The sequence below is a fragment of the Tiliqua scincoides genome, chromosome 16, assembly GCF_035046505.1.
Source record: "Tiliqua scincoides isolate rTilSci1 chromosome 16, rTilSci1.hap2, whole genome shotgun sequence".
In the NCBI taxonomy this organism is placed as follows: domain Eukaryota; kingdom Metazoa; phylum Chordata; class Lepidosauria; order Squamata; family Scincidae; genus Tiliqua; species Tiliqua scincoides.
This window is the reverse complement of record NC_089836.1, coordinates 1,218,872-1,240,348: the sequence shown is the minus strand read 5'-3', so window position 1 is coordinate 1,240,348 and position 21,477 is coordinate 1,218,872. Positions and strand designations below refer to the sequence as shown.

The 21,477-nt window shown below is 51.7% G+C and overlaps 2 protein-coding genes, 1 long non-coding RNA gene, 2 other non-coding genes and 1 pseudogene across 5 annotated transcripts in view; all 6 read right to left on the bottom strand.

The window, feature by feature from the left end:
- NOTCH1 (notch receptor 1) overlaps positions 1-21,477 on the bottom strand; it is a 787,535-nt gene that overhangs the window by 110,525 nt on the left and 655,533 nt on the right. The window lies entirely within an intron of this gene.
- Positions 3,061-12,111, bottom strand: LOC136635479 (uncharacterized). Its single transcript, XR_010793395.1, has 5 exons — positions 12,027-12,111; positions 10,633-10,683; positions 9,296-9,450; positions 6,729-6,782; positions 3,061-3,489 (listed from the first exon to the last, which is right to left on the bottom strand). It is a non-coding gene; the product is annotated as an uncharacterized lncRNA (long non-coding RNA).
- LOC136635732 (small nucleolar RNA SNORA17) lies at positions 6,036-6,167 on the bottom strand. The gene has a single exon (XR_010793416.1). It is a non-coding gene; the product is annotated as a small nucleolar RNA SNORA17 (small nucleolar RNA).
- LOC136635731 (small nucleolar RNA SNORA17) lies at positions 8,858-8,997 on the bottom strand (annotated as a pseudogene).
- Positions 10,476-10,608, bottom strand: LOC136635730 (small nucleolar RNA SNORA17). Its single transcript, XR_010793415.1, has one exon. It is a non-coding gene; the product is annotated as a small nucleolar RNA SNORA17 (small nucleolar RNA).
- On the bottom strand, positions 14,727-19,850 carry MRPS2 (mitochondrial ribosomal protein S2). Its single transcript, XM_066610761.1, has 4 exons — positions 19,781-19,850; positions 17,728-17,838; positions 16,250-16,379; positions 14,727-15,886 (listed from the first exon to the last, which is right to left on the bottom strand). Exons 1-4 carry the CDS (start codon positions 19,809-19,811, stop codon positions 15,343-15,345), a joined length of 816 nt encoding a protein of 271 aa, XP_066466858.1. The 5' UTR covers positions 19,812-19,850; the 3' UTR covers positions 14,727-15,342.

Sequence of the window (21,477 nt, the reverse complement as noted above, 5' to 3'; positions counted from 1 at the left end):
CCTGGTGTGCTCCCTGGAGCATTTGGTGGGCCGCTGTGAGATACAGGAAGCTGGACTAGATGGCCCTATGGCCTGATCCAGTGGGGTTGTTCTTATGTTCTTAAACTACAATTCCCAGGAGGCCTTGGAGGTCTCTTGTTGCCTGGTGTGCTCCCTGGAGCATTTGGTGGGCCGCTGTGAGATACAGGAAGCTGGACTAGATGGGCCTATGGCCTGATCCAGTGGGGCTGTTCTTATGTTCAGCTGGCTAGAAAGGGCACCAGGATGCAGGTTATCTGGTGTGCTCCCTGGGGCATTTGGTGGGCCGCTGTGAGATACAGGAAGCTGGACTAGATGGGCCTATGGCCTGATCCAGCAGGGCTGTTCTTATGTTCTTAAGGGGTCTAACGTTAAAGTGTGAGACATGCGTGAAAACGAATTGCTAGGATTGGGCACAATTGCACTCACCACCCTTCAGAATTGTCCCAGGAAGATTGTGTGAGGGCACAATCCTAACCAGGTCTACTCAGAAGTATGTCGTATTGTGTTCAATGGGACTTACTCCCAGGAAAGTGAGGTTAGGATTGCAGCCTTAATCCTTGTGCAGGATTCAAGTGCTCATGTGGATTTTTTTTTAGGACAGTTGGAGCATTGCCGCAAGGGCCGTTGAGATGTCACCCGGCTCATGTCTGCTGCAGAGTCCTGACAAATCAGGAATCGGAAGATCAGCTTGAGACTGTGCCTGAAGGAGGGGGGAAAGCCAGAAGGAGGAGGTGACCATGGCAGTGTATATGAATGGGGACCCCCTTCAGCCACCAAACATTTGCTGCCAGTAGCCAAAGGCAACAGTCAGTCTTGACAGCAGCCCCTGGTCCTCCCAGCTCAAAAGTTTAGTGCTTGCCTTGTGCCAAGAGACCCATTTACAAAACAGGGGCTTTGCTTGCTGAAATGGCAACACTCGGGGGGGCCACTGGCTGCCCCCCCCACACCAGCTGCCGACTGGAGCCTGGTTTCAGAAATGTGGCACTTGCGTCACAATAGCCCCCCTTTTTTTGTACTCTGTCCTCAGATGGAAAAAGTTCACCTTGACAAATAGCAGGGAGCCAGTCTGAGGACAGCTGCTGTAGTGAAATACCCCAAGGACAAGCCAAGTGCGATCTCTCCCATTGGTTCTATTTCTTGCACATGACTTACAGGGAAAGCATTTTAAGCTCAGCTGTTGCTGCATGAGTTGCTCTGGAAGAGCATGCCCTACCCTCGGTCCATCACCCACCAGAAGGTTAGAAGCTATCAGGAGGGATGGCTTCCACACTTATAAGTTTAATGGACTTTTAATGGTATAGAACAGCATTTCTCCAAGTGTGCTCCTAGGAGCCCTGAGGCTCTCCAAGACCCTTCTAGAGCTTCACAAGTACACCATAAGTGGCTACCATCTGCCCCCTGCCTGGTTTGCACCGGGGCTCCATGAGTCTCTGAGATTCCTTTTGGGGGTGTAAAGAGCTGTGGAGAGTGAAACATTTGAGAACCGCTGCTATAGAAACACTGGAAGCCTTCAAATGACTCAGGGCACAGTCCTAACCAGGTCTACTCTCCTAGGAAAGTGCAGTTCGGATTGCAGTCTTAGACTCTCATCTTAGGAGCTGTTCAGGAACATGTCTAAAGTAGTACCTAAGGAGAGGAAAGTGTGATATCCCCCATTCCCAATGGCAGCTGAAGCTCATGATCCACTTAAGTCTCAACTGTGACTCTCTCCTAGGGCTCATAGTCCATATGCAGGTCTATTTTAGGGACTTTATTTTAGTCTCTTCTTTGACCTGAAAGTACCTTAGAGACCTCATAAAAACTATGGGAACAACAAAAATGACACTCAAAACAATTTTTTTATAGAAATCCCCTACCATTAACGACAACAAAAACTCTTTTCAATGTAGATTAACTCTTTAAGTTCAATTTTTAGCTTATCTTTTAACTTTAACTCAACTTTTAAGTTGGATTATTTTAGCCATATGAAACCAAAAATGTGTTTTTTTAAATTTGACCCTGGATGGGGCATTAGATTCAAAATACAGAAATATAGAAAGAACTTTTACACTTCTACTCATAATTTCTTTTTAATACCTTAATTACATATCAGATAGAACTTTGGTTAACAGTTAATTGGTTCTTTTAAATGGTCCTTTTTTTGTTAATTAGTCCTTAACAAAGTTAACCTTCTGACCTAATTTTTTTGTATTTTCTCCAAGCACCTAGAATCAAGCAACCCCCCCCCCCAAAAAAAACTTTAAAAAACCTTAAGAAGGGGAAAGGCTACAAAGAGGCAATTTAATGTCATACCTGGTGCCTTCTGAGTAAGGGAAAGTCTTGTCTCATTAACCTTTTAGAATTCTTTGAAAAGGTCAACAGGCATGTGGATGCAGGAGAACCTGTGGATATTATATACCTGGATTTTCAGAAGGTGTTTGACACGGTCCCTCACCAAAGGCTGCTGAGAAAACTCCACTGTCAAGGAGTTAGAGGACAGGCAGGTCCTCTTATGGATTAGGAACTGGTTGAGGACAAGGAAGCAGCGAGTGGGTGTCAATGGGCAATTTTCACAATGGAGAGAGGTGAAAAGTGGTGTGCGCCACGGCTCTGTTCTGGGACTGGTGCTTTTCAACCTGTTCATAAATGACCTGGAGTCAGGGATAAGCAGTGAGGTGAGGTGACCAAGTTTGTGGGTGACACTTAACTGTTCTGGGTGGTTGAAGACCAGAAGAAGATTGTGAAGAGCTCCAGACGCATCTCACCGAACTGGACAGCGAAATGACAGGGTCAGACCTGTTTGCTCCAGGCTGGCAGCTGTAACTCTCGCCGTCCACACGTGGCAAGGGTCACCCACACCCTTGCAATATTCTCATTTGCCTGTTGCAGTCAAGACACCAGTGTGCCCAGCACTTCCCAGTGAGTTCATTGCTACGTCAAGCCTCAAGCTGATGCCTGCTCAGATCTACCTACTGGGCCGCAACAGTTCTTCTGTTTGGTTTCCTCTCCCTCCCATCAGCAGTTATTTTGTTCATGTTCAAACTTATCAGCTTTCCGTTTTAAATATGTTTATTGCAACATGAGTTTCTGCAAGTACATAAATGACTTCCAAAAAAAAAAAAAAACCCCAAAAGGTTTTCAGGGCACCTTAAGAGAACATTAAACTAAACCCAAACAATGCAATTTGTCAGTTAAAAGCCTTCATAAAGAAGGTGGTGAGGCCCCGCAGTAGGGTCTCTAGAGAGGGAGCTATTCTCAATTCCAAGCGAAAGGAATTCCATAAACAGGGCGCCACCACAGAGAAGGCCCTATTCCTTGCCGCCACTGAACTCACCTCTACTGGTGGCAACAGTCAGAAGGGTCCCCTCAAATGACCTGAGAGGATGGGTTGGATTACACGGATGAAGGCAGTCCCTCAAATACCCTGGACCCGAACTTAGTACACATGGACAAGGAATCCCAGTTGAGCTCTCACAGCGCCACCGAGGTCTGCAAATGAGACAAGGAAGGTGTTAGCACAGGTGGAGTACAATAGCACACTCTTAGTGCAAGTCCAAAGACACAGAGCAGACTATCAGCTCGAGTCTGGGTGCTGATCCCCCCCCCATTTCTTTTGACCCAGCTCCCCAAGATGATCAGCTCTTCAAACCATTACGAGCACCATATTGGGGATTTCCCAAGAGGATGATTACAAACAAAAAATAAAAAGGACACGTGTTCTGGGTTAACCCAAGGTTAGGTTAAACCTCCATTTTCCCACCCAAAAGCACTCACACAGATTTGATCCAACCTCCTCCATTTGCCAAGGTTTTTTTTTTAGTTCTGATCTTTAGAAACGGCTTAATCTCCCCGGAGTTTACGGAGACACGAGTGCAGCTTTCTGGGCCAGGCTGAGCCCATGCACATGGGGTGAAAGCCTCTTCCCATCATGCTGATGGCATCCAAAAGGAGGGTGCCCCGACTCCTTGCCACCCTCTCGCACTCTTGCTCGTTTGTAGCTGTTTTAAACCATTTTTGCCCAACACTGCATATACACAACAGGGATCAAATGTATACACCTGCGGGCTGGACAAAAATGGGTTAACTGCAGTGCAGGCATCTTCCAGAATGATTTGGATTATTGGATGACAGTAATACACCGTCACTCAGAGAACAGGCTTCCTGAAGAGAGGAGTTTCCAAAAGCAAGCCCTGCATGCTGATCTTCAGTGTTGAAGAGACACTACAGACGCTTAACGGAGATTATTCCTGTCCCCTCCCACTGCAGTCCATCACAGCTAATGCAATCCCTCCCTTGTGATTTACACATCTCAACTGACCATTAACCCCGATACCCTCACTGATTAATACCATCTCGCCTCCCTGAAGACATGCGGAGTGCCTCTGCAGCTGCTGCCCCACAGTTTCACAACTCCCCATGCCCCAATAACCTGAGCTGCTATGGGACATCTTCCGATTCAAAGACCTCACCCTCTTCTTGGGCTAGACTGAGAAGCCATATGCATGCCGGTTTATACCATGCTTTTTCAGGATCCCATCCTTGTGGAGCAGCTGGCTGGTCTCCCAATGATCAAGGCACGCAGCTTTCATGCCCTCCTCAAAGGCTACCCACTCACCCCTCCATTTAGTTACTGCCACATTCTTGGAAACCAACATGGGTTTCACAGTTAATGAATGTACAGTTGATGCTCCACACATGTAGGTCCCATATCCACGGATTTAGCCATCTGTGGATACAGAAGGTCTTACATGGGTGCCTCCAGAAGCCTCTCCTGGGTCACAGTGGGTTGGAGATGCACCCTACTGGTCTCTGTGGGCCGCAGAATAGCCCAAAGAAGCTACTTCTGGTCAAACCAGAAGTTGGCTCCAAACACTGAAGTAGCTTACAGAGGCTTCTGTGGTTCATTCATAAGCCTGTGGATGCCAATACAGTGGGTTGCCGGCCTGGCAGAACCCAGGCCTTCAAAGGTTCCAAAGTAAGTAACTGAGTGAGTTTCAGGAGTGGACCCCTAGCATTCACAGTTTTTCATAGACAAGGAATGGCCGGCTGTGGGCCATTATACATAGACTGTGATGGGCCTCCCTGCGCTATGGAAGAGGTCGCAGCTCAGTGGCAGAGCCCTGCTGTGCAGGCAGGTCCCGAGTTCAAGTCCTGACGGCACCTCCAGCTTGGGCTGTGAAAGACCTGCCCAAAACATTGGAGAGCTGCTGCCAGCCAGACAAGCCTGAGCTTGAGGGATCGACAGGCTGAAGCGATACAAGGCAGTTTTCTATGGACAAAGATCCTGAGCAGGTGAAGACAATTCAGCAGCCAGCAATTCAGTGCAAAACACTATGGTGGTTGTGTCAAGTCTGTTTTATTTAGGCAGAATAGCTGGGAGCAGAAACCAAATTGCAGCCACGCGGAATCATACAGAGTTTGGGCTTCAACACAAGCATGCACAGAATGGGAGCATGTGCAACATAAAACCCGTAAGGCCAGGAATAAGATTTATTGCAGCCCAAAGCTTTTGCAAACTAGAACCCACTTCGTCAGATGCATGAAGCACTTCCTCTAGCTTTCGAGATTATGATCACACGCTCATGCACAAAAGTGATGAATAGTGAAATCAGTAACAATTATGTAACGGAGTACAGACACACAGACAATAAAACCTCATTGATTAATTCCAATTCGAGAGTTCCATATCAGAAGTCTACTTCTGGATGCCTCTTGTTGGAGAGGGGTGACTTTCAAAAGAGAAGCTTGTCCTGGAATATGGACATCTCAACCCAACCCCCAACCCCCGATTCTGAGTGTCTCAATTTCGGCAGCCAGCAATTCTTCTGTCCATCCTATGCAGGGGGAACTTTGCAAAGAATGGTCACCTGCGCTATGAATGGTCACAAGCAAAGAATGGTCACATGCCGTGAGCCGTCCCTGGACTTCTCTTACACTATTTAAGCTTCATACCAAGTTGTCACAGGCGGCACCTCTTGCATCTCATCCCTGCACTAATGCTGCTTCTGCCACCATCAACTTGAACCTTGAACACATTTGTTCAGCTGCTGTCAGTGTCCTCCACCCATCCTTCAAGGAGGAAGACTCGCACGCAGCCCCGTTTCCTCTCTGCCCCCTCCTGGCATAAAAACGACACTGTAGTCATATTTACGTCTCTACGGGGCAGGTGGCTTGGCAGCTGTTACGAACCCCCCAAAATGCCCCTACCTGGTGTAACTTGCAGGGGGCTCTGAATACCAGGGACAACCCCTCTGTTCTTGACCAGCCCCGTTTCCTCTCCCCAACTCCAAGAAAGAATTTCTACAACTCCCTATCTGTGGCCAATCACAATCCCCAACAGTGACGGTTTTTCACGTGCTGAACATTCTGGGTCCGCACTTATTTTGCAAAGGTCTCCTCAACTTGTATTTTATATTATATGTTTGTGTCTTGCCTTTGCCAAACAAACTGCTGAAATTATGACGAGACTTCAACGTGACGTGTTTTAAGTTTGGGTAAGGTCCGCGTTCTCCTGTAGTACAACTCAGAAGGAGTTACTGATGGACAATGTAGCACGATTCTCAAGGTATAAAAAATTTGGAAGGGGAAGCCTGTCTCTATGGAAGAGTACCCTGCAGCAATGCTGTTATTTTACCTCCCAAGCACAGAACTGTATACCTACTACTGCTTCCACTTCTAGCAAGTCATTTAATCTGAAAAATCCTATCATCCCAAAATGCTAGCCTTACCTTGGACAGCACACATTGCAATCCCTGCAAAAAAAAATGTCCAACAGCCACCACCTGTGAATAAAAAACTGGGTATTAACATTGGATTTTAAAGGCTGCTCACAGATCCCAAAATTTTAACATACAAGTGCAAAGCCCACTGTTGGCTCACATTGCTCCAGGTGCGAGGACCCACCCTTTTCCTGTTGTGGCTCATTTGAACATTACGTTAGACAAATATTATGCTTCCATTCTTAATAAACTAGAATACCCTGCTAATGAGGCAAAGTAGCACTTTTTCAAGTGGTGCCCCTTTGATATTTAGCAAGGGAAGAGTAACTGCCCTTTCATCCCAGCACAGTGTCTTCTCTAGTGCTAGAGTTTGTTCTACATCTTTTTAGATTACAGCGAGCCCTTTCGGGACAGGGAGACTTTGATGTATTCTCCTCTCTAAACTGTGTGTGTTTTTTGTCAGATCAGTTGGTACCCCTGCCTAATATTTTTTGACCTGAAATAATTCTGTGCTGCTCTGAACAAAAAAAAAAAAAGTACAACAGTATAGTGCAGGCGTGCTCAAGACGTCGATCGCGATCGACCGGTCGATCGCGCGCCGAGCCTCCCATCCACCATGTTGAAAGGGGCGGGAAAGAGCCCTGGAACTTCCCAATTGGATGGCGGGCCAATCAGGAAGCTCTGGGGCTCTTTCCCGCCCCTTTCAACATGGCGGGCCAATCGGGAAGCTCCGAGGCTCTTTCCCGCCCCTTTCAACATGGCGGGCCAATCGGGAAGCTCCGGGGCTCTTTCCCGCCCCTTTCAATCAATGAAAGGGGCGGGAAAGAGCCCTGGAGCTTCCCGATTGGCCTGCCATGTTGAAAGGGGCAGGAAAGAGCCAATCGGGAAGCTCCGGGACTCATTCCCACCTCTTTCAACATGGCGGGCCAATCGGGAAGCTCCGAGGCTCTTTCCCGCCCCTTTCAATCAATGAAAGGGGCGGGAAAGAGCCCTGGAGCTTCCCGATTGGCCCGCCATGTTGAAAGGGGCTGGAAAGAGCCTCGGAGCTTCCCGATTGGCCTGCCATCGCATCTGGTGCTGAGGAGCTGTGGCGGAGATGAGCGGGAGCTGCCCGGCTGTGGCGCATCCCCCGGGGGCGGCGGCGCTGGAGCCCGTGGCCAGCGGGGACGCTCTGGTTGCTGCTGCCGCCCTGCGGCGCCCTCGCAGAACTTTTCCTGCTCCCAGAGGGTGAGCTGAGCAGGCGCTCTGGGGCGGAGGGAGGACGGGGAAGAGGGTGTGGGGCTGCCCCCAAGTTGCCCCCCTGGAGGGCTCCCCAGCCGCTCCCCTGGCCCCACACCTGGTGTCCCCCCACATCCCATCACTCCCCCAAGTTGCTCTCCTGGAGGGCTCCCCAACCCCTCCCCTTGGCCCCACACCTGGTGTCCCCCCACTTCCCATCACCCCTCCAAGTTGCCCCCCTGGAGGGCTCCCCCACCCTTTCCCGTGGCCCCACACATGGAGTCACCCCACTTCCCGTCACCCCCCAAGTTGCCCACCAGAGGGCTCCCCAACCCCTCCCCGTGGCCCCACACATGGAGTCACCCCACTTCTCATCACCCCCAAGTTGCCCCCCTGGAGGGTAGATCTCCGGGCCTTGCTGGGTTTCAAAGTAGCTCTCCAACCAAAAAAGTGTGAGCACCCCTGGTATAGTGGTTTATGTAGCAAAGGAGCCATAAAGATAGGTTGTATTGTCTTGAAGGAGCCCTGCTGGAATCCTTTATATCTGCTGTCAACATTTGTTAAGAATATTTGTAAACTGCTGCCCAGCAAAACATTACAAAGCCAGATACCATATAAACAAGGAATGAGTTTTAAAGAGCCTAATCTTGTCAATGAAAGGAAGCCCAATCAGTCACTCTTTGGAGATCTCCCTTAGCAATAGGCCCCAGGCTAGAAAAGACACAAGACCAAGAGGACAATGAAACCCAAACACGCCCTGTTTTGTGGTGACAGTTCACCTTGGCAAAACAGTTCCATGGCATAATGACCACCAAAATATAGTTTAAAGAACATGGTTTTTTGCTTCTTACCAAGCCAGACCCTCTCAAGTAAATTCCAGAGGTCTGTACTGCATGGGCTGGAGGGGAGCAATTTGCTGCTCTGTCAGGCTATCAACCATGCTTAAGCGCCTACAAGTCAGCTTTCCAAGGCACCAAGCGTAGACATAACCTGCTCCTCTCTGCCACCCAATGACACAAACACAGCACTGCAGCCGTGCTTGCACACCTCAAGGGGCAACATCAAATTCACTGCCCAACTAATTCCCCCAAGAAACTCCTAAGTCGTAGCCCCAGCACAAGTCCTGCTGTCATTATTTTTAAAAAACCCCAAGTTTCTACCAACCACGGTTGAAGAAACAGGCTGGAAAAGCAGCAGCAGGAAGGCAGGACAGACAGCCCAGCCTCATTTTGCAACTCATACCAGCAGATAACTTCCCCTTATTAGAAAACATGAACTCAGAGGAGAAATTATGGAACAAAAGACAACCTGTCTCAAAGCTTGATATTCAAAAACAGAGCCTGCCCCTTCCTACTCACCCGTTGTTGTCCACAGGCTGTTGTGACAGATCCGGTTGTCCCCGTAGCCTCTGCTCCCCTGCTTGCATAGGAGTCCTGGAGCTGGGCATAGGCCCAGGTGCTTTTCAGCTACATCGCCTCTAGCACAGCACTGCCTCTTCTCTCACCCAACATTCCTGCAATCCAAAGTCACATCAACGTTTATGACCAAAGCTGTCAAACTCTGCTCTCATCCCAGCATGCATTTGATTCAAAAAGCAGCACACACCTCTTTGGACTCAAAAATCAGCACACCCCTCCTCTTTGGAAACAGCAATGGCTCTCCTACCAGAATCCAGCAATCCAAACAAAACACTGTTCAGCTGATCTTTGTCTTTGCCCAATCAGGACAAATGCAAAGACCCACAGCCAACCTTGGTGTGCCAGCTATGCTGCCATGTTTATACTATGCCTCTTACCTGCATTTGATTCAGAGTGGTTTGAGAGAGAGAGAAAATATGGAACAATTGGAAACCTCAGGCAAGATCCAAAGAACCATGAAACTGGATCCAAGCATCCAAGGGTGCTTTCTCAGTTGTTTCTGCAGTCCCTCATACTCTATGGCTCACTGGTTTGGAACAGGGATGTGTTTCAGAAGCAGCTTATGGCATGTTAGAGACTTGGGATTTACGTGATCTGTCCCCACAAAGCAAGAGCAGCAAGTTTACCTGTAGTCAGACTACCAGACTATAATCAGAAGATTGTTAACGGTTTTGTAAGATGTTTTTTCGCTTCTAAGGGAAAGAAGCACAATCAAAAGCTGTAGCTACGGCTATGCTGTTCTGGGCTTAGCAATGTGATGCTGTTGTGAGCATGTGACCCATTAGCAGGGAGGGTCTAGGTGGTGCTGCCTATTTCTGGAGCCTCAACATATGCTAAGGGGCTGCATTTGCAAACCAACCACTGCCTGGTGACATGAGTAACAAGGATGCCACCGAAACTGACCTTGCAAAACAGCTCCACTGGCCCTGTGCAAACTCTACCCCACTAACTCTCTGCATCCCAGCTTTGCCAAGCAACAGTCTTCCATCCCCCCAGAGTTGTCCTCCCCCACAAATGTCGTCCGCCCCCCCCAGCACTGCAAAATACCAGCAGGAAGTGCAAAGACTTCAATGCAACCAGACAACAGATTTCAGGAAGGTAAAAGGACAGGAAGTTCACACTTGTGAGGCTACTAATCATTCTGAGTGTCCACAGCCACAGAACACTGAGCGTAGACATAGCCTCTTTCTCTCTGCCACCTAATGACACAAGCGCAGCACAGCAGCCACACTTGCAACGCCTATAGGGGCAGCAACCCACGGTGGGGGCAGACTCACCAGGGCAGAAGACCCCCTTGCCTGGAATGCTGATACCTTCTGCTTTCCATCCTAAAAGCAAAGAGAGACTGTTTTAGTCAGGCCTGGAAAACAGTCACTTGTTTGGAGCCAGGATGCAGGGCTCCCTGTTACACATTTATTTAAAAGTTTTATACACCACTTTTCCTAAAAGATCAAGGCGGCTTACAATTGTTTAAGTAACAGAAATGAATTATGTATTGGACAGTTTGGATCCCATGCCGCTCAGAGGAACTGTTTACAAACAAAAGGAGAACTGCGCTGGTGCCAAGTCCCCTACCGTTTCGGCACGGGACGCTTACGTGACTCTCCGTCCACTTCACAAGCAAAGTACAAAGCAGGGATCCAAGCCCCTACTTTAGAGATAAATAGCTGCCAATGCAACATAAGTTATGGCTGTATATTGGTTGTGATAGCGCAGGGCTCGGTGAGGCTGCCTGTGGCCCCACATGAGAGACTGTGCTGCTTGGAACACTTGTGGGTTGCAAGACTTGCCTCCAAGCAGGGTGTTCTTACTAAAGTCTTCCATGCTGGATATTTTAGCCAACACTTAGAGCCGCATTTGTTTTATTTCCAGGTTCTGGAGTGCTGGCCATGCTTTTTCCTAGTGAGCTTGAAGCAAGGAAAGATGGCCGCCTCCACACTGATGTCACTTCCTCCTGTTTTCTATGCAGGAACCCAGAAGCCTCCACAGAACATGGTGCCCACACGGTGACCTGTGCACAATGGATCTTAATGATGGGGCACCGTTTTGTCCTGGCTAAAGGCTTTTTTGGTGAGGGAAACAGCGGAAGTGGCGTTTCCAGCATGTTTCCCATGGGACTCACAGGTGGCGCCACCGGTTTGGCAGCGAATGACTTGGCTCAGCACCGGTACTGAGGAGGTCCACCTTTAAGTGCCTTGTAACTAGGGAAAAGAGCACCGAAATCCCGCTTCGCACCTTTGGGCTGTTCAGGAATTACATTGCATTCCATCAGATCCTGTTTTCCACCCCATGTAGTGGCTGAACGTCGTGCGGTGCCCACACCAGTGACTTTCAGCCTTTCAGAGCCCCGCTGGATCAGGCCACGGCCCACCTAGTCCAGCTTCCTGCACCTCACAGGGAGCACACCGGGCAGCAAGACCTGCCCCCGGTGCCCTCCCTGCACCCGGCACTCTGCACGTGCTCCTCGCGACCTGCGAGGGCTCTTCCTCGGAAAGGCGCCCGGGCCAGACGCCGCCACCACGCCCTGTGGCGGGGAGTTCCGCAGACCCGCCACCGCACTGACGAGCTCCCAGAACAGTCCAGGCCCTGCCGACCAAGGACCCCCGAACTCCCGCGCAGTCCTGCAGACCCTCCGGAGCACAGAGCACCGCAGCTCCGCTCGGGTTCTCACCAGGCAGGCCGCAGCGGCCTGCGCTCCCCTCCATCCGCGCAGCGCATCACCCTCCGCCGCCACGTCCCCGCCGCAAATGGGCGCGCGCCCGCGCGAGGCGTGCTTATAAAGGGAGGGCGCTCCCGCGCATGCGCGCAGGGACCGGGCACACGCGGCCCGCTCTTCCGAGGCCGGGGAGGGGTTACGGAAGCCCGGAGGCGCGTGGCGCACGAGAACTACAACTACGGCAACCCGCGGGGACAAGAGAACCGGAACCTTCAGGCCGCCCCCAGAGCCCTTCTCTCTCGCCCCGCCCCATGATGTCACCACTCCCGTCTCCTCAGAACCTACCTACAGGCGGGGAGGGGCTTCTCTCTGGCCCCGCCCCATGACGGCATGGCCGCCTGTCTCCTCAGAACTCTCTTCGGGCGAGGGGAGGGGCTTCCTTCCGACCACGCCGTCTCAGTGACGTCACATACAGCCCCGCCTCCGAGCAGGGGCTATTTCAGCCTACGCGCTCACAATGCGCTCCTAGGTGTGTCTACTCGGAAGTAAGCCCCAGTGCTTCCAATGGGACTTACTCCCAGGTAGATGTGCGTAGGGCGGCCCTAAGGGGTCATTTCCAGGGACCTTGCGCGCTGCTGCGGGGGAGGGCTGAGGGAGCACGGAAGCGCGGCAGGGACCCGTTCGCGTTCGCAAAATGGCCGCCAGAGGAGCGCGGCCCCTGCGCCGGAAGCCCCGAGGGCCAAGAGAGGGCGGGACAAAACGCGCACGGCCCCCGAGACCGCCGTAGCCCGCTTGGCACCGAACGCGAGGCTACTGGGATCGCAGCGACTGCCGGCGAGCTACGCGCCGCCGCTCGCCTCCTCCCCTCACGGCGCCTCTTGAGGCGAGGTGGGCGGGGCTTCCCTCTGGCCCCGCCCTCCCTCCGTCGCAGAACAGCTTGAGGCGAGATGAGACATGTGGGCGGGGCTTCCTGTGGCCCCGCCCTCCCCGTGACGACGCCGCCACTCGCCCTTCCCAACCCGGAACCGCTTATTGAGGAGCGGGTGGGAGGGGCTTCCATCTGGTCCCGCCCCCCTGCTGGCCACTGGGGGATTCAAGGAAATCAATTGCTGTGATGATTGCAAGTTGCCTCCAGACTGCAGCTTCCTCGGGGCAGGGACCTCTCCACTGGGACAGCAGCAGCCTCCCTTTCCCTGCCCCCACCCCCTGTGCCTCCTCTACTGTCCGCATGTGGACTGTAAGCTCCTTGGGGCAGAGACCCACCCTCTCATTCCTGTACAAGGCCAGGCGCCTTCAGCCCAGGGGGGGGGCATCATGGCTGGCCAGAGGGGGAGCCCGATGCTGTTCGTTTACAACAGGGCCTCTAAACCGTGGCCCGCGGGCCACGTCTGGCACCCTCACTGACCCCTCCCACACCTGACTGTTCCACCTGCCACCAGCGCCTTTGATCTGCCCTGTCTGCGCCACCAGCCGCTTCCACCTTCTGCCGCCCCAGCAGGCTCTGGCAGAGCGAACACTGGGGCAGAGCAGAGGTGACGACAGCAGGCTTCCTGTGCCAGGGAGGCTGTTTGCAGTGCACACTGCTGCTTTAGAAGGTGCCTTTCCTTGCCTCCATCTCAGGTGGGCCAGGAGCCGGGGAGAAGCTGGATTCCAAAGCCTCTCCCTCCATTCCCAATAATAATGCAAGAAAGGAAAGATGAAGGGGACCGAATGATGTGCAGGGAGAGAGATGGGGGTAGAAGGGCTAGGAAAGGAGTGCCCCCCCCCCACACACACACCTCTAGCTGGTGCTCTGGGGCTACTCACAGCCAGAAAATGCTCTTCACCATGAATGTGGCAGCTCTCCCACTGGCCACTCTAGGGGGCTCCGTCATCTGCAGCCAGGAGCTGGGGTAGAGGCTCATCTCCGTATTCCCAAAAAGATTCACATTGATCTGTTGTTCGCATTTTAATCCTTCCCTTCGTCCAAGGAGCTCAGGGCAGCACACACGGTTCCTCCGCTCCTTCTGCCCTCACAACAGCCCTGTGAGGCTGACTGGCCCAAGCTCACCCAGAAACTGTGTGGCTGAGTGGGGATTTGGACCTGAACCTTCCTTGAAGCAGTTTTCCTTTGCTGCAAGTGGCTGCCAGTGCCAAAGGCACACATTTTCGCCAGGATTTTTGTCGGATCAGTTGGTACCTTGTTCAATATTTTTTGACCTGAAATAATGCTGTGCTGCTTGGAATGAAAAAGTACATCAGTGTAGTGCAGTGGTTCTCAAAAGAGCCTTTAAGTGCTTCTGGGGGGTGGGGGGAGGGGGAGGTAGTGACATGATCCCCAGGGGCTTGGCTACTAGAAATGGGCTATCAGAATGCCAGATGCAAGGAAGGGCACCAGGATGCAGGCCTCTTGTTATCTGGTGTGCTCCCTGGGGCATTTGTGAGATACAGGAAGCTGGACTAGATGGGCCTATGACCTGATCCAGCAGGGCTCTTATGTTCTTATGGCTGGACTTACCAGAGCCTCCTGCAGGGGTGTGGGGAGCCCTGCACAAGCATCTGCATAGTGGTTTATGTAGCAAAGGAAGGATAAAGACGGGCTCTCTTATCTCAAAGGAGCTCTGCTGGAATCCTTTGTATCTGCTTGGGCCTGATTTAAACAAATTAAATGTTTAATTTGTCACACAGATACTGTGATAAGGAAAGCCCCCCCTTCAGTTAACAAAGAGACATCCCTGTGAGTACAAAAAGATTTTTTAAATTGCTTGTTTAGGAGGCAAACATGACATAATGCACTGTGCACTGTTTCCAGGAAAGCAGCCCATCATTATGACCCACAAGTATGAGAAAAGGACATTCTCCCAGTTAGTTTCATCAGAGATTGCAGATAGGGGCATGGCCTTTTGGCACTCTTGATTTTTTTTTGGGGGGGGGGGAGGGTGGTTAAATGCAGTGGCATAAGAAACCATCCAATTCCCAATTTTTTAAAGCATTGGAACAACACAAATGGGAAGAAACTTCATGGATGATGGGAGGAAGGTAGGGCTTTTTGCAAATTGGCATGTCAGCAAACATGCCTACAAGTGGAACCTGCAGTGTTTGCTGGAAAGGGAGGTGTCAGTTGGACCAAAACACATTTTTGATGGCATCACAGCTTTCCAGAAACGCCTAACACTGCAGGTGACTGATCCCCTTTCCTCATGTGTTCCACTCTTAATTCCAAGCATTACGTGTATTTGTTGGGAGGACTGGATAGTAACCTGACCACCCTTATCATGCCATCAAAAAATGGTCTAGCAGATATTGTACCTGGGCTGGTGAAATTTGGAAGGGCATATTCAGCCAAATGGCTTTAATTGCTAGCAGGCTTGTTCTGCAGTCCATACAAGAGCTCCATCTGCTTCCTCTTGTCTTTGGCTCTCAGGATGGTCATCTTGAAGACCTTGAGATAGAAATTGATGGCTGGAGGGCTGTCGTCATTCCCCGGAATTGGGTACGTGATGATGGACGGGTTGCAATTTGTGTCCACCACGCCCACTGTGGGGATGTTCATCTTGGCTGCGTCCCGGACAGCCAGGTGTGGCTCAAAGACATTGTTGAGAGTGTGGAGGAAGACAATGAGGTCTGGCAGGCGGACCCCAACCCCGTACTGGATGTGGGCGTTGGTCAGCAAGCCGCCCTGCCAGTAGCGCGTGTGGGCGTACTCGCCGCACTCCTGGGCCGTTGTCTCCACCAGGTGGGAGAACTGGCGGTTGCGGCTGACAAACAGGATGATGCCTTTGCGGTAGGCGATGTGAGCCATGAAGTTGAGGGCCAGCTGGAGGTGGGGCATGGTCTGCTCTAGGTCAATTATGTCCTGATCGAGGCGGCAGCCAAAGATGTACGGCTCCATGAATCTGCAGGGGCAACGCACAAAATGGCAAGGCGATGGTATATCACCCCACCCACTCCATAGAATAAGGTCCATCATAAAGGTGATGTGCTGACCTCCCTCACTGGCTGACACAAACCCTATTCTCGCCACTGCTTCCAAGGGAATCAAAGCCTGGCACATCTCCCTACCGAGTGCATCAAACGTCTACGGCTTCACAGCATGGGAGCCCTGCCCTGAGCATTAGCTGATTTGACCTCCCAAAAAGAAGGCCTCTGCAGTGGAGATTCATTCTCCTAAACCAACACAGCCCGCCAGGATTGTGGCCTTCGCAACCCGCCACTTGCCGGTCTCAGACCCCGTTCGGGAGCCCCACGGCATCACTCACCTGTGACGGCAGCCCTTCTTGTGGCCCAGGTGGACTCGGGCCTCGAAGAGGTCCCTAAGGGAGAACAGCTCCTGCACGTTGAAGAAGTCGGGGTGCTTGAGTGGCTCCTCTAAGACCGCGTCTCGGACGGCTGAAAGAGGAAACCCGATTGGGTGGAAATGGACTTTCCACCTATCTCTGTGGCACAAGGACTGTTAAAGCCCCCAAGGCCTGCATGACACCGTGTCGTAGTGATTATGCATAAAGTCATTGCTACACCATGCAACACAACAATGGTTCATGCTGAATTTTTAATGGTTCTGGTACAATTCAGAGGCACTGATTCCAACTGTAATCCCTGGTTTTTTTTTTTTTGGTAGGTAGGTAGGTATTTATTCAATTTGTATTCTGCCTTTGTCCCCAAAGGGCACCCAAGGCGGCTAAACTTTCATCTAAACTTTTTCAGTTATCTTAAATTTGTATTTTTATTAATCCTCTTGCATTCATCCAAATTCATCATAGAACTGCACAGGTTTTGTAGTAGCATAACTACTTCCGTAGAACCAGCACATGTCCACGAGGCAGAGGATGGTCAGTGAGGTCCCCGACTCCATTGCTCTCCCTCCTCCCTGGATTTGACAAGGAAGGGAAGGGACCAGAAGATGAAATGTGGAGAAGAAGGAAGCACTAGAGTGTGGAGACTCCCTTCCCCTCCACACTTCCTCTGCTACTCCATGTTGCTCCTCCCCTTTCAAATCCGAAGGGGGAGCTGGCACACAACCCAGCAAGAGGAACAGTATGGGTTGCACTATCCCAGGTGTTGGGAGGTGTCAAGTCTGCCCCCCCCTTCATTAGCTCCTCATAAGAACATAAGAAGAGCCCTGCTAGATCAGACCAACGAACCATCTAGTCAGCTTCCTACACCTCACACTGGACCACCAGATACCTGCGTTCTGTTGCCTTGCATCTGGCATTCAAAGTCAGACTACTTCTAAAACCAGGGATTGTGTCTACCCATCGTGGCTTGTACCCTGTAATGGACTTTCCCTCCATCAATCTGTTCAATTCCCTTTTCAAGGCATCTTAGACCAGATGCCAACGCCACCTCCTGTGGCAAGGAGTTCCACAGATTAATGACATGCAGGGTAAAGTAATATTTCCTTTTATCTGCACCTGCCTCCATGAATCATCCACCCTCATTCCTTCTGGGTAGCCCCTTCCCACCGTGCCTGCCATTTCAGTCTCTGTTTTCCACTCCCCCATATCCACCCAGCACCCCCCACCCCAGCCTTTCCTCTCCACCAAGGCGGCCCCTGATCTCCATTCTTGTGGAGCCTGGCAAATGCTATCCTTCCTCAGGACTTCCTAGAACGTGGCTAGATGGACAAAAGTAGCCCAGGAGCTGCCCCCAGACAGAGCTAGGGGCTGGGCTTTTGAACCCAGAACCAAACTCAGTATCCAGTAACAACAGCACACACACACAAACAGGCAACACTCACCATCTGAGGTGTCCTGTGGATTCGTTGCTAGGGCAGGAAGAGTTCCAGAGAGCCTGAGACAGGAGGGAGACGTTTTTGCCAAGGCCCGGAGGTGGCTGAGCCTAGGAACAGCTGCTCCGGGGGACAAAGCAAGAAAGAGATGATGAGCTGGGCGATGGGCAGAACCTGCACTCAGGTCCTCCTGGCGTGCCCGCAAGAGCATGCTCACCAGTGTGGGGTGTGGATGTGGAGAATAACTAACTCCAGCCCAAAGGGCTGAATCTGAGCTGTCTGTGACAGATCAGGAGAGAGATCTTGGGGTGGTGGTGGACAGGTCGACGAAAGTGTTGACCCAATGTGCGGCGGCAGTGAAGAAGGCCAATTCTATGCTTGGGATCATTAGGAAGGGTATTGAGAACAAAACGGCTAGTATTATAATGCCGTTGTACAAATCGATGGTAAGGCCACACCTGGAGTATTGTGTCCAGTTCTGGTCGCCGCATCTCAAAAAAGACATAGTGGAAATGGAAAAGGTGCAAAAGAGAGCGACTAAGATGATTACGGGGCTGGGGCACCTTCCTTATGAGGAAAGGCTACGGCGTTTGGGCCTCTTCAGCCTAGAAAAGAGACGCTTGAGGGGGGACATGATTGAGACATACAAAATTATGCAGGGGATGGACAGAGTGGATAGGGAGATGCTCTTTACACTTTCACATAATACCAGAACCAGGGGACATCCACTAAAATTGAGTGTTGGGCGGGTTAGGACAGACAAAAGAAAATATTTCTTTACTCAGCGCGTGGTCGGTCTATGGAACTCCTTGCCACAGGATGTGGTGCTGGCATCTAGCCTAGACGCCTTTAAAAGGGGATTGGACGAGTTTCTGGAGGAAAAATCCATTATGGGGTACAAGCCATGATGAGTATGCGCAACCTCCTGATTTTAGGAATGGGTTAAGTCAGAATGCCAGATGCAAGGCAGGGCACCAGAATGAGGTCTCTTGTAATCTGGTGCGCTCCCTGGGGCATTTGGTGGGCCGCTGTGAGATACAGGGAGCTGGACTAGATGGGCCTATGGCCTGATCCAGTGGGGCTGTTCTTATGTTCTTAACTACAATTCCCAGGAAGCCTTGCAGGTCTCTTGTTGTCTGGTGTGCTCCCTGGGGCATTTGGTGGGCCGCTGTGAGATACAGGAAGCTGGACTAGATGGGCCTATGGCCTGATCCAGTGGGGCTGTTCTTATGTTCTTAATCCTAGGAACCAGGCTGCACTCTGTGGCTGAAAGGGGGGGGGTCTCCAGGCACACATCAGAGTCACAGAGCCGGCCTTCGGAGCCACGGGGCCCTATTGGTAACATTTCTTGCAGGTCCCCAGATTCACAGCCACGATCTGTAGAATCTTAGAGGGATATATCCAATTTATTATCATCTTTATAACTTTATGGTAGGACGGAAGGCAGTCAAAATACGCGCTCTTAAAAAGTGCAGGTGAGTTCACGGACCAAGTGGATCCAGGCAGATTTTTAATATAAAATTGCGTACAAGATTAGATTGGCCTGGCGTGGGGAGAGAGCCCTTAAGCGTGGGGCCCAACTGGCGCAGAGCCGGCCCCACGGAGTCAACAGGGAGCAAGTTTGGCATCCACAATGAGATCCTCAAATGCAGCCAGTTCTCTCCCCCCATCCCCCCTTTAGCCAGATGGTCTGGTGGCTGGCATGTGGTGGGGGCACAGAAGCTGCCCCCCTCTTCCCAGGGCCTCTGCAGTTCTGGGGGGGGGCATGTGCCACTTGCCTCTAGGAGCCCTGCAGGCCTCCTAGAGCAAGGACACCAGATCAGAGAAGGGGGGGGGGAATCCTAAAGGCAGGGGTCCCTTTTCCGGGGGGGGGCCAAATGCCACCAAGTTGCACAAGAGCTTGTGCATGCAGCCAAGAGGCTGGGCAGTTGCAAGGCTTGGCACCAATCCTGCAGACTGGCTCCAGATCACCCTGATTCCAGGGCGTCCCTGCAAAAAGGAGCATGTGCAGAGTGCCTTGAGCATGTGCAGAGTGCAGAGCTGCGGGGCCCACACCCCTTACCTGCCCGCAGCAGCAGCCCGGGCGCAGCCATGGTGCCTTCTCCCAGCAGCAGGAAGGGGACGGGACTGAACCGGAGTGACTTCCCTTTGCAAGGCAGCCAAGCTCGGCTTGCGCCACCTGCTGGCGCCGCAGAGTCTTGCCGCAAGCGCCCCAGGCTGATCCACTTGCGAGTCAGCACACACGCATCCCCTCCCTGCACGTGGGAATGCGCGCACACGCAGGATGTAGGGGCTGACCCTCGCTGGACCAAAAGCTGCCTGCTCCTGGCACTCCGGTGCACACACTGCAGTCTGAATGCATGCACAACCCGTGTACACCTGGGTCCACCCTACTCCGGTGCACGCACTGCAGTCTGAATGCATGCACAACCCGTGTACACCTGGGTCCACCCTGTAGAGGCACACCATTATTTCTATTTATTGACTTTCACATTTAATATTGGAGCTCAGGCTGGTGGACATGGTTCCTCCCCTCCTTTTTGTCCTCACAACAACCCTGCAAGGTAGGCATTATTGAGAGAGAAGGGCCAAAGGGAAACCCAGGCAGTTAGGGTCTGAACTGGGATTTGAGCCTGGATCGTTGAGGTCTAACTCCCAAACCACTACCCTTGTCCCTACCTGGAGATGCTACCAAAATATTTCTCACATATTTACACTGCCTTTCCTCCAAGGAGCTCAGGGTGGTGTACATGGTTCCTCCCCTTCTTTTTGTCTTCGCAACAACCCTATGAGGTAGGCAACTACATCACCCCAGCTCAGACTTAGACCTGGAAAATCCAGGTTCAAATCTGTGGTCAGCCATGAAGCTTCCTGGATGACCCTGGGCCAGTCACTTTCTCTCAGCCTCACCTACCTCCCAGGTTGTTGTCCTTCCAGAGGACCAGCCACATGTATGGGGGCATTCCTTGCCTAGTTCCCCCACAGGGAAATAAAGCTTAACCTTGTGTTCTGACATTGTTCTGCTGCCAAAAATCAGTTCCACAAGATGCTATTCCACCCCCCCCCCCCACAAAATTGCTCTTTCCAGCACTTTAAAAAGAGATCTCATTCCCTCCTCCTTGCAGTTCAGATCCAGACACCCCACAACCAGTTTTTTTCTGGGGAGGGGCAATCATTCCTCTTAAACACAATAGAGCCAACATCATTTAACAAACCCACATGATAATTTTCTCCAGTTCAATGTGATGCTCAGCAATGCATGAGAGCAGGGAGCAAACTGATGTGCTGCTTGAACCCTTCAGAGAGGTGGGGTGGGGTACCAGGCCAGTGAATTGCCCCCCCCGACCCAGCTGGGACCTCCACCCACGAAACAAAGACACCTGGACGCCTTTAAAAGGGGATTGGACAAGTTTCTGGAGGAAAAATCCATTACGGGTTACAAGCCATGATGCGTATGTGCAACCTCCTGATTTTAGAAATGGGCTATGTCAGATGAAAGGGAGGGCATCAGGATGCAGGTCTCTTGTTATGAGGTGTGCTCCCTGGGGCATTTGGTGGGCCGCTGTGAGATACAGGAAGCTGGACTAGATGGACCTATGGCCTGATCCAGTGGGGCTGTTCTGTTCAGCTGACAAGGGAGGGCACCAGGATGCAGGTCTCTTGTTGTCTGGTGTGCTCCCTGGGGCATTTGATGGGCCGCTGTGAGAGACAGGAAGCTGGACTAGATGGGCCTATGGCCTGATCCAGTGGGGCTGTTCT